Here is a 16621-nt window from a genome sequence, read left to right as displayed (position 1 = left end):
CTTCCTCCTCTCCCTCTATTCAGCCCAAATGGGAATAGAAATAAGGTCTGATGAGGAAGAGGATCATGCAGTCATGGACTTTATAATGGTAATGGATCTTGCCCAGATAGCAGATGAGGTCACTGAAGTCAGAGAAGTGATGGCATTTGTCCAAGGTAGTGGCAGTCAAGACTGGAGTCCAGGACCTCTGATTTCAAAAAAGCTTTTGTCCCCAGTCCCCTTAATGCTCTGGCCTTCCTTCCAAAGGTTATCTCTGATTTATCCTCTGTATGTCTGGTTTGCAAATGTTGGCTTGAGTAGTCAGTCTCCCTTAATAGACTGTGAGCTCCTTGAAGGCAGGGACAGTTTCTGACCTTTTATTTCAAGTTTGACCACAATGTCTGGTACATGTAAGAGCTTAATTCCTAACTTTGCTGCACTACACCAACTTCTGGCTCTTCCAGCCAAGGCAGTGATCCTATTCTGTTTGCCTGGCCTGGCCTGGCCTGCCCTGCCTTGCCCTGCCCTGCCACCTTCGTCAAGCCTGGACAGGTGGTAACGGAGTGAGGTCACTCTCCCCTCCATGGGGCCCCAGAGGCAAGGATAGGGTTGGCTTCTGGGAGCTCAGGACTGGCTTTCCTCTCCCACTTTCCTTCACTTTTTTTTAATCTGTTATTACTCCTTACTACACGTGCAGGATGGAGGAAGGAGAGTTGTGACAGCAAGATCTCAGAGGGGTCTCAGAAGGGATTCAGCCTTCTTGGTTGAGAGGTAAGACTGGGGTTGAAGGTGAAGGAGATAGCAGTTACTGGTACAGAAGTACCTTCAGGGATCACTCTAAAAGTTCAGTTTTGGGTCTAACCCTTGCTGCACCTTGGGGGATTCCTAGGCACAGGGCAAAGAAGGCAACATGAATCTAGGGTGAGCTAGCTCATGACAAAAATGGTTAAGAACCCCTGTGTAGTCCCCAGCTTTGCCTCCTGCCTTCATCTCCTTGGCATTGTCTTGTCCTATTCCAAATTTCACATCCCTGGCCCTTCCCCACCTCTTCCTCCTTTCACTTCAAAGCCAGACACAACACACACATACATTATTCTCAGTCTCTCTTTAATTGCCTGTAAAAAAAACCAAACTTCCCCAACACCTCAGTCACACAGAAGGGGCAAGGGCAGACCCTGAGATCTCTGTAGCTATCCTCCCTCTTTGCCCTGGGGGGGGGGGAGAGGAGAGGTCCCTCCAGGGAAACCAATTCAACCTAAGGAAGATAATACACTCCCCCACACCCAACTAGTGTCTGTGCCCAGGTACCAAAGGAGCATTATGCTTTTAGTACCCCCTGCAGATATCCCTGTTCAACCTTGCCCATAGGTCCTTGTCCCACCATCACCAAGCATTCATAGCAATGTAGCTTGCTCAGGATGGCTGATGGGGTCCCGACGAGCAGGCAGCTGCATCCGGTTAGCATCCCGTCGCCGCCGGAAGGCCAAGAACTCTTCCCGGAGTGCAGCACAGCGTTCCTCTGGTCCAGGGGGGTGGGCAGCAGCCCAGGTGTATTCCTCTGGTTCCTTGGAGCCTATGGGAGTATGAAATAGGAGAGCCAGAGATGGAAGGATTTTTAAGCAATAGATTTAGAAGATACGAAAGCTTTAGGGGACAATCTAAGAGGACATAGAAGAGGGCATGCCTAAACCAACCTCTCATGTGAGAATAAGAGAGGGGATAGCCTACTATCCCAGAATAGAGAGAATAAGGGTACAATTGCAAACAAAACTTTAGCCGGGAGTGGAGAACAAATGAATTCCTATCTGAGCCCAGGGCTGGAGAAAAAGGAAGAGCTGAGCTGAAGAGGATGAAGAGGTTGCTCTCCTGGGGGCTCACACACCAAGTTTCAGGTCAGGCTGGACTCGGGGGCCACCACCCCTCTGCCCCAGCTGCAGTGACTCAAGTAATTCCAAGTCTCCAGGAACCTCAGAATCCCACTCATAGTTTTCATCCACTGAAGTGTTCCTCCTGTAGGCATAGAATTTTATACACCTGAGTTATGGAGCAGAAAGGTTCAGGACAGTATGTGCCCTTCACCAGGGAATGGCTATGGAAGGTGCCCTCAGCCTCAGAGGAATGCCCACAATAAGGAATTAACCACTGTACTTCAGAGGAGCCTAAGAAGATGGTTCAATCAAGTTTCTGACCCAAGGAAATAGGGAAGACAGAGAAAAGGGAAGAGGGGAATCAGAGATTGGGCCCTCGAGTTGGGAGGAAACCTGCCTCACCTCTTACTGACAGTCAGCACATGTTCTCTCCGAGGCCATCTCTCCAGACCAATTCCTCCACTGGCCCAACTGCTAGTGTCCCCCGAGGGGGGACTGAGGTAGCTGCCCCCATGAGAGGGGGCCAGTGAGGGTGGGCGAAAGAAGGAGGCACTACCCCTCCCACTACTCTGACTGGTGAGGCTGCCTCTGGGCACAGTAGGGGGAGGCCCAGACAGCCCCCTCTCCCGAAGCGTCCAGTCTGCCAAAGCAGTGTAGGATGAATCAGAACCGCCCCCACTGACTCCACTCCCTGGCAGAACTGCTTTGGTGAGGCCTAATGGGGAGACCAGAGGTTGAGAGAGGGTTGTCTCAGGGACTGGCCGAGTGTCCATATAGTCAAGGGGTGGGGCAGGACTGGGTTCTTCGGAAGGGGGCCAATCCCCATCAACGTTCATCTCCCGGAAGAAGGGGAGACTCAAATACTGGAGCAGGGGGCCAGGGGCTGGCAGAGGGCTAGGTGGTGGGCCCACAGGACTGATGTCAGCAATGTAAAGGGGCTGAGCCATTCCACTTGGACTGCTGCTGTTGCAGTCAAATGAGTGAGGCTGGTGATGACTTGGGCTTTGGGGTTCATCTTGGACCTGGGGAGGCCCAGCACTTGGTCCCATCACAAACCGCCCATCAGGGCCTCGGCAGATTGGTTCCAGGGGCAGTGGGCTGGACAGAAGCTGGGCAGGAGGACTGGGGAGCTGGCTGGTCTCCCCCCACAGCAGGCTTTGTCGAAGGCTGAGAGATGGGGACTCGTGGAGTTTTATCTTCACCACACTGTCAGGGCTGCCCGAGCCTGGAGCAGAACTGGGGAGGGATGGGCATCAGTGCCCTTGTCAGCATGAAGGGATCACGGGACAATTTTAACCACCCAGGAGCCAGAGATGTGAGATTTGGAATAGGACAAGACAATGCCAAGGAGATGACGGCAAGAGGCAAAGCCAGTGACTATACAGGGGTTCTTAACCATTTTTGTCATGAGCTGCTGTGGCAGTCTGGGGAAGACTGTAAACCCCAGCTTAAAATAATGTTTTTATTTTAGATTTTTTTTTTGCAAGGCAAATGGGGTTAAGTGGCTTGCCCAAGGCCACACAGCTAGGTAAATCATTAAGTGTCTAAGACCGGATTTGAACCCAAGTACTCCTGACTCCAGGGCAGGTGCTTTATCCACTGCGCCACCTAGCCGCCCCAGAATAATGTTTTAAATGCACAAAATAAAACACACAGAAATTACAAAGGAATTCTATTGGAATTGTTATAAAAAAAATTTTTTTTTAACATTCATGGACTCTAAGTTAAGAACCCCTGGTCTAAAGCAAAGAGACTAGCCTAAGGAGAGGGGAAAGACTGGGCACTAACTAGATCTGTGGGAAGGCTTAAGGCCTTCCCTTCCTCAGCCTCCCCTCCCTGCAATTTGATCTGCCTCAGTCAAGTCCCACCCACCTCCAGGTCCCCACCAACTGCTTCCCCACCTAAGATGAAGGATAATAAAGGAAGTAGCACAAGCCCAGGCACAGCAGGGTCAAAGGACTCAGGAATGGAAGAACTTACTTGGGAGGTGACTTCCTTTGGGGGGAGAAGATGAGTGGTATATCTGGAAGGGTGTGAGAACAGGGGGATGATGATAGCAATGGAGAGGAACTCTGGTCTTTTGTTTACTCCGTGGCTCCAGGGCCTGGGACATGCTTCTCCTACCCACCCCATGGAGCCCCAGCTCCAACATGGGAAGTGCCCAGAGTCCTCCAGAGGGAGTAGGAAGGAGCAAGGGCTAGAGCTGTGATAGGGCATTGAATATCACAAAGAAGTATGGGCATGGGGTAGAAATATAGGCCATGGATGGGCCTAAAGGCATCATGGAAACTGTACTGGGGAAACAAGCTAGGAGAATAGGAGCTGTCCTGGGGGCCTGGAAATTGGAGCTGAGGGCTTGGTCAGGTGAGGATGATGGTGTGGCAGAGGGTGGGGCTCAGTGGGTAGAGCAGCCTTTCTGGGGATGAAGAAGAGGGCCTATGGGAAAGGAGAGATGAGGCTGGGGTACAAACGGAGAAACTGGGGTCTAGGTGGGCTGCAGAACCCAAGTAGTAGTTGGATAGGGCTTACCTTGGTGGCGTTTTCGGAGTCTGGCAGCCCGACGTCTGTTCATGGCATAGGCAGCCACTGTGCTGATGAGAATGGCTACACTCAGGAAGCAAACACCACCTACCACACCAGCCAGCACGGGCTGGGGCAGCAGGCCAGGAAGTTGCATTCGGGAAGGGTACACCTCCATGCCTAAGTGTGAAGGTGGGAAGAGAAGCCAGTGTGGGGGAGCTGAAGTGAACAGAATGACCCCAAAGATTCTGAGGGTCCCCCCCTCAGAGGTTACACAACTCTTCGGTCCCAGCTCAGACCCACCCCGGCCTCACCAGCTGTGGAGATGTTGGCCACGTTGCTGGGGTCACTGATGTAGCTGCCGGCAAAAGCCACGAGACGAAACTCATAGAAGGAATCCTAAGTTGAGCAAAAAGGTTGGGGAGGAGGAGTATAGGATTCATCTCAGTGTCCCATGTGGAACAGGCAACCAAAAAAATGGTTTTTTGGAAGGTCATGGGGAGAAGGAAACTATAAGGAATTTTAGTCACCCGGAAAATGATATCTAAGGCCACAGGAGGAAAACCCTTCAGAAGAAAACTAATTCTCACCTACCACCTTCCCATCCCAGAGAAACCACTGCTCTAAGACCTATTCTCCCAACTGGTGACTTCCAGGCCCAGACCTACCCAAGGGGTCCCAGACATGGCCATTTCACTCCAGACCTAGCTCTCTGATTGTTTCACCCCTTGATTTTAACCAGCCCCCATGTTCCTCTCCTCTAGGCCTTCTCCCCACTTCTAGCTCCTCTTTTTGAGTAGAGACTGTCTTATTTGTTAAAATTTCTTCAAACATATTTCACAACACAAACCATGTTTGTTTATACTAAAATGAGCATAAGCAGGAAATGCCCAAATGGCAGATACTAAGGTACTATGCCTTGAAATGAAGCTAAATTTATGAGAAATCAATGATTCTTCCATGTCTATTTGCTAGAAGAAGGAAAAAAATTGTCTGAGTCTAGATGCAATTGTGGGATTTTGTTTTTGTTGGTGTTTGTTTTTATTTAGGTGGCATAAGTTAAGACTGATATTCTACAGTGACCTGCACTTGTGAAAAGCACATAGCTTGTTCTCTACATGAAAAAGAAGTCAGATGTCATCTTTATGTTGAGAATTTTGAAACATACTTTGATTTTGTATCTTTTTCCCTTCTTGGAAATTTGTTTTTATTATGGATTATATTTATTTCTATCCACATTAAACTGACACCAGCTCACCTATTTTCAAGTTAAAAAAAATTGCTTTCCTGGTCTAATAATAATAAGTGCTTAAATGAACTCATTCATGTGCTCTGTCTCCCTCCCTCCATTTCTTTGTCTCTCCTCTTCTTCCCCTCTCCTTTCCTCTTTCTCCCTCTGTCTCCTTCCCTTTCCCCATCTCTCTCTCTCTCCCCATTTTGCTCTCCCCTACTTCCCCACTCTTTCTCTCCTACCTTGATAAGCCCAGGCACCAGCAGCTGAGTGTCAGCTCCACTGATGGCTTTGTCCAGTACCTCCCAGCCATGGGAGTCATGCCTTCCTTCCAGGGCATAACTAGCCAACGTGTCAGGTGCCAGCAAGGGAGGCTCCCAGTGCAGCAGCACCCCTCTGGGTGTCTTCACTGCCATCAGTGTTCGCGGTGGGGATAGGGGTAGCTGGGATTCCGTAGGGTGTGACATAGGGACCGCCTGCGTGGTTAGGAGCCCTGCTAGAAATAGTTAGACACTCAGGAGAGAGGTTGCTTCACTACCCCCAAACCCTTCTACTTCCTTAGTCCTCCAATTCCTCAGCACAATCTATTCTTCCCCTCAAAATACCTCTGTACCTCAACAGAATCCTTCAATTCCCAAGCACCCATTCTCTTTCTAAACCAACATTCCACTCCCTTGATCTTTCTTCAGTTCCCTAACATTTACTCTCCACATTATTGTAAACCATATAAACCAATAACATCTTCCTCCAATCTTTCCTCTACCACTGCTCCCCATTACTTTCTCAATTCTCATTCTCCCCATTACTTTCTCAATTCTCATTCCTGCCCCCACCCAAGCCCCTCTTTCAAACGCATCCCACATCCCTGTCCCTAAGTTTATCTCTGAAGCTCTTGGGATGAGAAGTCTCACCATTGGGAGAAGACAAGATGATCTCGCTGAAAGGGCCACTCCCTAGCTTGTTCTGGGCCAGGACACTGAACTGGTAGCTGGTATGGGGTTGCAGACCTGCTACCACTAGGTAAGCAGCACCTGCAGGCACTGGGAGAGATATCCAGTCATGGTGGGCACGGTCTGGACGCTTGGCCCTGAGGAAATTGAGGACATGGAGGCTAATGAATTGGGCAGATTTGAGGCACAAAGGAATGAAATAATTTGGTTTCTTGAAAGTATTGTCCAGAATTTGAGAGGTTTTTATAGCAGGACCATGAAAACCCTTGGGTCCCAGAACAAACAAGTATGTCTTTCTGTCCCTTCAACCACCCTTTCTGAATGCACCTCTTGTCCCTTGGGGGCGCCTGGGAAATGAAACCAATCTAACCTAAAAAAGAAACCTCTAACCCAAAACTGATTCAGATTCAAGCAGTTCTTTAATTTATGTGGTTTTTATCTATCGACATTTGCCATATTAGAAACTGTCTTAATATTATTATAAAAAATAGTTTTGACCATGTGGACTCTCTGAAAGAATCTTTGGGTCTCCTGGGGTCCCTGAACTACATTCTGAGAACTACTGTTATAGATATAGAACCATTGGAACAGAAAGATAAGAAATTTGGGAAAGAGTCTAGGGTAGAAAGTGGTGAAGGAACTAGGACGACAGTAGAATTAAGGTGGTTAAGGAAAGAGAAAATCCTCAAGGAACTGGCCAGGAAGAAGCAGAAGGTAAGGAAACACTCACAGAGGGGTATACCACACACTGAATCTCTGCAAGTAGCCACCATCAAAACCAGGCTCCCAGGAGACGTTGGCCCCCTCAGGTAAGGACAGCACAGACACATTGGTAACAGCATGAGGACTGGTGCCTTGTTAAGGAGAATGCAGTAGGATAGGGTTAGAGTTAGAGGATTGGGAAGGAGATAGGGCAGGGTCTTGGTAGAGGTCCAAGTCCTTTTATCCTTAGTCCCCTTCCATACTCCTCCATCATCCTCAAAATCTTATGTCTCTTGGAGCCAAATCCCCCATGTCCATATTTCCCCATCTTTCCCATCCCATGTTCTCTGTCCCAAACTCTGATCCCTGGACACTGACCTAACACATAGACATTAGTAGTGGTTGCCACACGAGCCACAACATTACTGGCACTGCACTCCCAACGTCCATGGGCTTCCTTGCTCAGTGGCTTCAGGACCAGGCTGCTATTACTATCCACCTGGGCTTCACCCCGTAGACTTTGGTCCACCTGCAGAAAAATCATCTGTCACTTCTAGTGACAAAAAGTATGGCACCCCTTTTCCAAGGCACCCCTCATTCTTCTTAACATTACTCCTTCCCATGACTGAGAATGAGATCCTGGAATTCCCTGCCTCCTCCCTCCTCAGAAGAGGCATTTGGGTTCTTTCTTCCCACCAGATGCCTGGGGATGAGAAGGTAGGAGGTAAATGAATGCTGAATACTATGGGGCTTGGGTCTGGATGTCTCACCTTAGCCCAAGTGATGGCGGGGGTGGGGTCCCCATGGGCTGAGCAAGGGATGAGCAGTTCCCTCCCCACCTCTTGGAAGTACTCTTTCTTTGGTTGTTCAATGAAAGCTGGAGGAGCCTGGAATGTAAATTGAGATTTTAAGGGTAGAAGTACAGGGTGGGGGCTTCATCTCCTACCCCCTCATTATTCTTAACATGTGTGTCTATCTTATATGCCTGAGGATCAGCCTCTCCCCACATTAGCTCTCTCATTTTCCCTGTTCCTCTCCTAAATAGCTTCCCTAATTTTTCTGACTCTCTATGACTTCAACTGAGGTGATAGGATATATGGGAAGGTTAAGTTATTTCTAGGGTGGTAGATGACCCCTTGCGATAGACAGTACACTGAGGGGATTGAACTGCTAGAGAAGAGAGTGAAGTGCTTGCATCAGTACAGGAGGATCAAGAGGGAACAGCTCTCCAATTCGTGTTGCGCTGACTTGAGAGCCAACTTCCTACTCTAGAAATCCAGATGGGCATAGAGAATGGGTTTCATCATCCTTCCTACCCCTTCCAGACTAATTTATCTCATCTATAAATCAAGTCATATCATGACTCTGCTCAAAATTCATTAGTGAGTTTCTACATACAAAGAAAAGTTCATTAACCTGAGTCTGGCATTCAGGTCTCTCCACAATCTAGTGCCACCCTTATCTGAGGTAGTAAAATGGACAGTGGGCCTTAAGACCCTGAGAGCTCAAATCTGGCCTCCTATACTTACTAGCTGTGTGATCCTGGGCAAATCACCTAATTTCTTAGATTTGCCTCAGATTTCTCAACTATAAAGTGAGAATAATATTATCATCTACCTTGCAAAAGTTGTTTAAGGATCAAATGAAGTATATTTTTTAAGGTACTTGTACAGTTCCTGGATAGATGCTACAGCACCCTTCACTCTCTATACACTCTAGCCAAAGGGGATTATTCTCAGATCACTCTGATATCCCCAGATACACTTTATTTTCTCACCTCCATGCTTTTGCTCATCATGTTCCCAATGGCAGAATGCCCTGCTTATTTCCCTTTCCTGTCCAATTTCCAATAGACTATCATCTTCCTTTTGGGCAAGGGTTATTTTCTGTCTTTGTATAAGCTGTCCATACATACATGGGTCCATATAAACATTCAGTAAATGCCTATTCAATTGAAAAGCTGTGGACTGAAGTGAATTAAAATAATTTCTGCAAAATCCCCCAGAACCCTTTGCCAACACAAACCTTCCTCCTTAAATCTCTTACTGTCCTTTATTTTTCAGCTTTCTAATGTAGTCATGCATCATGTATATTTAATGGTACAGACTTGACTCTCCCATTAGGTCATAATCCTATGAGAGTCCCTTTTTATGTTGTGCTTCTTTCCTTGTCTAAAACAGTGCTCCACAAAGAATGGACACCATTCCTTGCCCTTTCCCAACTTTATTTCACCTGCTTTTGTTGAAGCTAACATTGGGAGTTAACAGTAACTACGATCTGTGAGGCTCAGCATCAGAGAGTTTCTGCCAGCCGCCTCAGGATAAGGAAAAGTTGGGGGCGAGCCACAGACAGAAGAGGCCAGGGACCTTCACTCACCTTGAGCAGCACACGAGTTGGGGAGGAGGGCCCAGTTGTGCCATGGCTGTTGTAGGGAGTGCAGGTATATTCTCCTAGAGCATCTTCATTCCCCAGGGCAATGACCAATGAGCCATCTGCAGCCTGGGACCAGCCTGGGAACTGAGGAAGGTACCAAAGGAATCACAGAATGTCAGAGATTAAAGGAGACATTACAAATCATCAAGTCTACACCTCCCCCAATTTTTAGAAATGAGGAAATAAAAGTCAGAATCCCCCCATCCCACCTCAACCCTCCTCCTGATACCATCTAGTTTCCATTGTCCTTTCTCCCCTCCCCCAAGCTAGTACCTTATCCAGTTGCAGAGCCTGGCCATCTTTGGTCCAGTTGACAAAGAGTAGAGGGGGATTGGCACGGGTGGGACATCGTATCACTCCCTGCATGCCCACAGGTAAGGGTGTCTCTGGGGGCATTGCTGTCACCTGAGCAGGATCTGAAGGAAAGCAGATAATAAAGAGGAAAGATATGAACCAGAATATCCTATGCCACCAAGGTGGAGTAGAAGAAAAAAGGAGTCTGGAGATGGGAGGCAGTTGATAAAGGACTGATTGTAATGAAAAAAAAACTTTAGAAGGATGGGCTAGAACCATAGGGAGCAGACATCTCTGAGGGAGGAGGTCTTCTTACACAGCACAGTGAGGTAGGCAGATGCTGAGGGTGGGTGGCGAAGGCCATTGCTTGGCACACAGGTGTAACGTCCAGCATCATCAGGTTGGGTAGCCTGCAGCCAGAGGCTTCCATCCACCAGGATCCGCACTCGGGACTGCAGACGGCTGCAACACAATATGTGTGAAGAATGGGTATAGGAATCTGGACTAAGTATGGAGTTAAATAGGAGAATACATACTTGTAGCTGGACCCCAGACCACCCTCCATTATATTTATTTTTTAATGTGAGTTTCTTCCCACCTATACCTGGTGGGACAGGTAGCAGAAGAAAAAAAGAAAGTCCCATTCTTTACTCTGGCAAACAAGGGAAATAAATGGGACATCTCTATCCAGTCCAAGAAAATGGGTGAATGGGGAGAAGATAGCAAATCTAGGGACTGGCAAAGAAAAGAAGGATCTCTACTCTCAGCTCTGAGATATGGACCCATTAGAAAAGAAAAATGTTGCTCAGAGAAGCCTGGTATTACAATTGTATTATACTACTTATTTGGGATAAATTTTTAGGTTATCAAGGTCCTCTGTACAACCTACAAGGGGCTTCCCTCCATTCATCTTCTTTCCCCACCCCAAACCTCCCTCTATGATCTGTTTCCCTTATGGGCAAACAGAACTAATGGATGGCAGTTCCCTTAGTCCTCCCCAGGTCCCACCTGATGTGGAAGACATTGGTGTTTCCCTGGTACCAGCTGTAGGTGAGGTTAGCAGGATGAGCCTGAGCCTGGCAGGCCAAAGAGGCATCCTGGGAGGCATTAACTGTGCTATTTTCAGGAGGCACCACAATGATCGGAGGTCCTGCAGGGGAAGCACATCAAAGGGAACGCTATCAAACTCATCTTAGATCCGCAGAAGAGAGAATTGTCTATTCCTTTCCCCAGATTTCTGATACATTACAGTTGTTAGGGAGATGGTAGAGCACCAGGCATAGAGAATATCTCACTTGGAATATTACACATTATTACAATTTTCTCTGCAAAACCAGCTCCCCCTCCTCACTCTCCCATTTGCATCAGGAAGAAGCCAGAAAGGAGGATGGATGGCAAAGGGCATTACTTGAAAAACCCAGAAACATAGCTCTGGGCAGCTTCATGTGGATCAATGAGAGGCTCCCTTCATCAAGCCATATATAAACTCATGGCTACAATCTAGGCTTTCTCCTATTCTCCAGACTACAAAGTTTGGGGTCATCTTTGACCCTTCCCTCTCCTTCAGGCCTGATGGTCATTCTGTGTCTTCTTGTTTCTTCAAAAGGCCTTTCAGATTCTCCTTCTGCTTTCCATTCCTACTTCCCTTTTCTCATCACCCTACTCCAGGATTACTTCCGAAGCCTTCTAGAGGTTCCAGCTTACAGTCTCTTCCTTACCATCCATCCTCATGCATACCTTTAAAACTCTCTTTCATCAGATGATTCCCTACTCAGAAATGGACTATGATTCCCATCTTCCTTAAGAGCATGGCCAATGGTCAGATAGGTGACAGAGCTGGGGTCTCTAGTCCTCTGGTTACAAATCCATAGAAGTTTCTATTTCACCACTTTACATGAAGAAACTGAGGCCCAGAGAATATAAATATTTCTAAGGCATTGAGTCTGAAAGAAAACTAGGCAGGACTGTGGCTGTGATACTGGATTAGAAATCCAGAAGACATGGGTTTGAATCTTAGCTGTGTGACTGTGGTAACCTCTCTTAGCCTCAGTTTCCTCACTTATTAAAAAAAGGGGTGATAATAAGAGCACCTGCCTTCTAGGTTTTTTGTGAGGTTCAAATAAAATAACATGCAAAGTGCTTTGTAAACCTTAAAGCACTATAAAAATGCTAGCTATTACTATAACTTTTCAAGACATTACATAATATAAATCATAGGATCTTAGAAGTGAAGGGGACTTCAGAGGCCATCTAATCAAATCTACACCTGATCAAGAAACTTTCTGAGGAAACCAGGAGGAACAGTGAATAGATTCCTGGGCCTGAAGTCAGGAAGACAAGTTCAAATCCAGTCTTAGAGACCTACAAGATCATGGTTAAGTTATGTAACCCCTCAGTGATTCAACTACAGAACAAAACCTTGTTTCAGGAATCAGAGGAGATATTTGTTAAGTACTTAACATAGTGTCTAGCAAAGAGTTTTTAATAAATCCTTCCTTGAGAAAAAATACTGAAAAGTAATCATCTGATCTACAGGAGCTGACCTTACTCCTTTCCTTAATATACAACTCCTCTCTACTCTAATGTTTCCATTATCTCCCTGAATACAAAATGATCATTCATTCCTGCCTTTGTGTTTTCAGTCACAGTCTTCTGCCTACTTGAAATTCCTTAACAACTCCTCCTCTTCACCTACTAAATCCACTCAATCTCCAGTTCCCAGATAAGGTTCCACTATCACTATTTCATGAAGGCATTCTTTCTGAGTTCTCTTGCAGTGATGGCCAAATGCTTTCCCAATCTAATCCTTGGTTCTGGAATCACTCTCCAATTTGATGCAACATACTTGGATATGCTTTGGATCTGGAGGCAGAGAACCCAGCTTTGTTACCATCTGAATAACCTTAGGAAAGTTACTTAACTTCCTAGTCTTGTTTCTTCAGCTATAAAATGAAAAGGAGAGACTCAATGATCTCAAAGGTCCCAGATACCCTATGATCCTGGGCTATTGTTTCTTCTACAACAAATAGAACATGATTTGGAACATAAATGAATGTCATTGATTTTATGTAGGTTGATTGATGACCCTGAAACCAAGACATTATTTTTTAGGTTCAGCCTAAGCGACCCCTCTTCTCAAGTTTTGGGCTTTAGACACCAGCTCTGCCTGTCCTTTTACTTCCCCATTCTTACCATCATACTCAATTAAAATTTAAAGAATTTGCTCACCAGGTGCAAACCACTGTACTAAATATTACAAATACATAAAACCAATATGAAAATGTTCCTGTCCTCAAGCAACTCCTGATCTATAGGGAAAAATATAACAAGTAGAGAGATAAGTAAATACAAGCTGATTTGAGTATGGAGAAAACATGAACAACTGAGACAATCAAGAAAAGAGAAATTGTATAGATTTAAGATAGACATGAACCTGCAGAGAGTTAAGAATGTAACCCAGGGGTTCTTAACCTTTGGTGAGTCATGGACTCATCTGACTGTCTGGTAAAGCCAGTGTTCTCCTTTTTCAGAAGAATATTTTTAAATGTATAAACTGACACAAAGAAAACCAATGATATTGAAATATAGTTTTTGGAATATTTTAAAAATATATTCATGGACTCCAGGTTAAGAACCCAAGAAATATTTGACATTACAAAAGGAGAGAGATGTACATGGGTACATGAAGATGCAAGATCAGCCAGAAAGAATACAGGAGAGGAGCACCAGTAGGAGAGCCAGAGGAATGCAGGAGAGAGATGGGAGGAAAAGTCCAGGAAAAGGGGATGGTCAACAGTATATAAAAAATACAAATGTAGACAAGAATATAAAAATATACAAAGATATACAAAGAAGTCATGGAGAATGAATGAGAACTGAAAAAAGGCTATCAGATAGAATAGTTTAAAGATCATTGGTAATCCTCAAGAGAGCAGTTTCAAGTAGTGGGTCAAAAGTGGTACTGAGAAGAGTGGTAAGAAAAGGAAAACAAGTGGATTCAAGAGGATTTATTCTGACTGGGAAAGAAAAGACACAAGATGGCAACTTGAGGCAGGGCTAGATGAAATTTTGGTAAGGATGTGGGTGACCTTGGCAACAGGAAAGAAATTATATAGGGAGAGATTGAAGATGGCGGCAGGAGAGACAGGAGAAAAAGGGATCAAGGTCACAGAGGGCTCATATTTATCCCCTTCTCTTCCCAGTCTCCATGTCCTTATGGAAGGACATAGCCTTGGTTTCCCAATCCTCATTCCTCCCCTTTCTCCTCCCCTTTGTCCCTTGGCACCCTCAGCCCTGCTGCTTACCATGCACTAGCAGGTGGGTAGCGTGGGTGGCACTTCCCTCAGTACTGGAAGCATGGCATGTATAGATTCCAGCACTGGACTGTTCCACTTTTCCAATCCTAAGGGTCCCATTCTGCACCTAGGGAAAGAATGGGAGGGAGGAACAACAGCTTCAATCCCAAGCAGAGTCCTGTGTTACCAGAAATGGCCAGCAGAGGGGAGTATCACCCCAAGAACGGGAAACCCCGTGGCCCTGGCACTTGGTTCCAAGAATAGATCAAGCCAGACTGCCCCTGCTTCCTCATCTATGGCACCCGCTCCCTCCACCCCTTCCCCTATTTCCTTCCCTTGCTTCTTACCTGCACCTGGCCCAGGTCCCGCCCATCCCGCTTCCAGGCCACATGGGGCTGGGGGCTGCCAATGGCCACACAGTGTAGGGTCACAGGCTCCCATTCCCGAACCTCTAATACTGGTGGGGGTGTCTCCAGGAATCTGGGAGGTGCTGTTAACAAAGAGATTATGAGGGGACACAAGGCTCTGCCCAATCAATCAATCAATGGGAAGAAGTAGGGTTTCTATGGGGGGGGGGGGGCGGGTGAGCAGAATCATCCCCAACTATGTGCAGTTAGAATCCTGACCCTTGTCACCCACCCAGGAAGCATCAGGGACCCAGGGTCACATCTCCAACCTGGGGAAGGAGACACACCAAACAGACATTGAAAATATAATCTCCAGCACACAGCAGACTGCCCCCAAAGTTAATTAAACTCAATCCATAGTGGGATCCTTAGCAGAGATTTAGAGCAGGTCAGTGAGTCCAAGGTTCTCATTTTACAAATGAGAAAACATAGGCTATCAAAGATGAATGCCTTGCCCAGAGTCATTCTGTTAATAAGCATCTAAGGCAGGGTTTGACCCCAGGCCTTCTTGACCCCCCATTATACCACATTGACTCTATCACAGTGACCCTACCCACAGCTGCTCCTCCCTACCAGCCTAGGCACTTCATGGCCCAAGGCCATGAATGATGGGTGGAGCTGTCATTGAGAACCAGGTCAGGATTAGTAGACAGTCAGACTGGATGCACCCACACCCTCTCCCATATCAGACCTGTTTGAAATTACCAAGGGGTAAGTTGGGCCTTTCTAGGGCAAAGGGGGGAAAAGGGGGTAGGCAGTATGGAAAACTGAAAGAGCACAGATCAGAATTCCAGTCCTTTCTCCAGGCAGAATGAGTCAGGGCAAGTCATACAGTCTGTGTTTCAGCTGTCTCATCTCCAAAACTAGGATAAAAATGTCCTCTTTACTTGTGTTTTGAGAATTCAGAGGAGACAATGTGTGCCAACACACTTTGCAAGAGGGCTAAGATAACACTTGGATGGTACAATATATCCAAGGACATCACAGGAGGAGGGCAGAATCTTAAAGGGATGGAGAAAAGATGGGGGGAAGGCAAGAAAGAAGGTAGTCGGTGGAAGTGGGAGGAATGTGCCATGAGAGCTATAGAATGGAACTGTCTTTAAGACAGAAGATTAACCTCTTCCCATTGTTCTCTTTGAGCAGCTCCCTGCTCCCCATATTTCCTTCAATCCTAGACTTCCCTCCTCTTAACTAGTTGGTTCCCCATCCCGTACAGTTAACTGTGAGGTGCACCCAGGAACCATTGGCAAAGTCATCTTCAGGGTTGGGCTGATCCAGGAAGAGCACACGACATTCATACCAGCCCTGGTCTTCTGTTTGAAGCCTTTCAATTAGTAAGGATGCTCCTTCCTGCAGCCGCACGCGCCCTAGAAGAACAACCACCAGCATAAAGGATTGTTATATCATTTGAAAAACTCCTTATGGATACTGGGGGCAACCTCTTGGATGCTGAAATTCTGGCAGAGCGACTACCACACCTGAGAAAGGGGTTACTTTGTCCAGCATTCCTATTTTAGTATCTTCCCCTTCCCTTTCCTCTTCTCCCCTCTCCCACTTGCTCCTGCTTCCACAGCTGGGATCCACCACAAACAAAAGGAAACACTCCCTCCAGCTCCTACATAAGACAACCCAAGGGTAAGCAGGCAAATGAAGAAAGATAGTAGCTTCTCAGTTTCTTCCACCTTTTGGTAAGAATTATTCTCCTAAAAGACTTTCCACTTTTTTAAAGTGTTTCTCCAGGAGTGTGAGGTAAGGCTGAAACTGTCTGAGACACCATAAACTTATTACCATCCCTTGTCAGTCCCCCTCCCCCACTGCCCCTGCCACCACATCCACCCACCACAGGAACCAGGGCCTCCCTAACTCTAATAGAGCTGCTTGTCCTGGCTGGGGGCCAAGTTTCTCCAGTCAAAGCCCCTAATCTTCCAGAGCTATTATCAGA

The 16621-nt window shown here is 46.6% G+C and overlaps 1 protein-coding gene across 3 annotated transcripts in view; it reads right to left on the bottom strand.

The window, feature by feature from the left end:
* Positions 1–1069: 1069 nt before the first annotated feature.
* The window catches only part of IGSF9 (immunoglobulin superfamily member 9), a 28543-nt gene continuing 12991 nt past the window's right edge, over positions 1070–16621 (bottom strand). For 2 of the 3 annotated variants that reach the window (XM_074223119.1, XM_074223118.1), the window contains exons 4-21: positions 15894–16046; positions 14620–14762; positions 14282–14399; positions 10986–11127; positions 10294–10439; positions 9957–10099; positions 9627–9767; positions 8021–8137; positions 7629–7779; positions 7279–7402; positions 6510–6685; positions 5841–6094; positions 4682–4766; positions 4377–4547; positions 3828–3870; positions 2250–3083; positions 1862–1989; positions 1070–1552 (exon numbers count right to left, since the gene is read on the bottom strand). In XM_074223119.1, the coding sequence (XP_074079220.1) occupies positions 1374–1552; positions 1862–1989; positions 2250–3083; positions 3828–3870; positions 4377–4547; positions 4682–4766; positions 5841–6094; positions 6510–6685; positions 7279–7402; positions 7629–7779; positions 8021–8137; positions 9627–9767; positions 9957–10099; positions 10294–10439; positions 10986–11127; positions 14282–14399; positions 14620–14762; positions 15894–16046 (3248 nt within the window). In that variant the 3' untranslated portion in view covers positions 1070–1373. The remainder of the gene's footprint in view (positions 1553–1861; positions 1990–2249; positions 3084–3827; positions 3871–4376; positions 4548–4681; positions 4767–5840; positions 6095–6509; positions 6686–7278; positions 7403–7628; positions 7780–8020; positions 8138–9626; positions 9768–9956; positions 10100–10293; positions 10440–10985; positions 11128–14281; positions 14400–14619; positions 14763–15893; positions 16047–16621) is intronic. The other variant, XM_074223120.1, reaches the window with a different exon arrangement.

Source organism: Macrotis lagotis, chromosome 2 (assembly GCF_037893015.1).
Source record: "Macrotis lagotis isolate mMagLag1 chromosome 2, bilby.v1.9.chrom.fasta, whole genome shotgun sequence".
NCBI lineage: Eukaryota > Metazoa > Chordata > Mammalia > Peramelemorphia > Peramelidae > Macrotis > Macrotis lagotis.
Note: the sequence above shows the minus strand (reverse complement) of the source record. Positions and strands in the feature narration are given on the sequence as shown.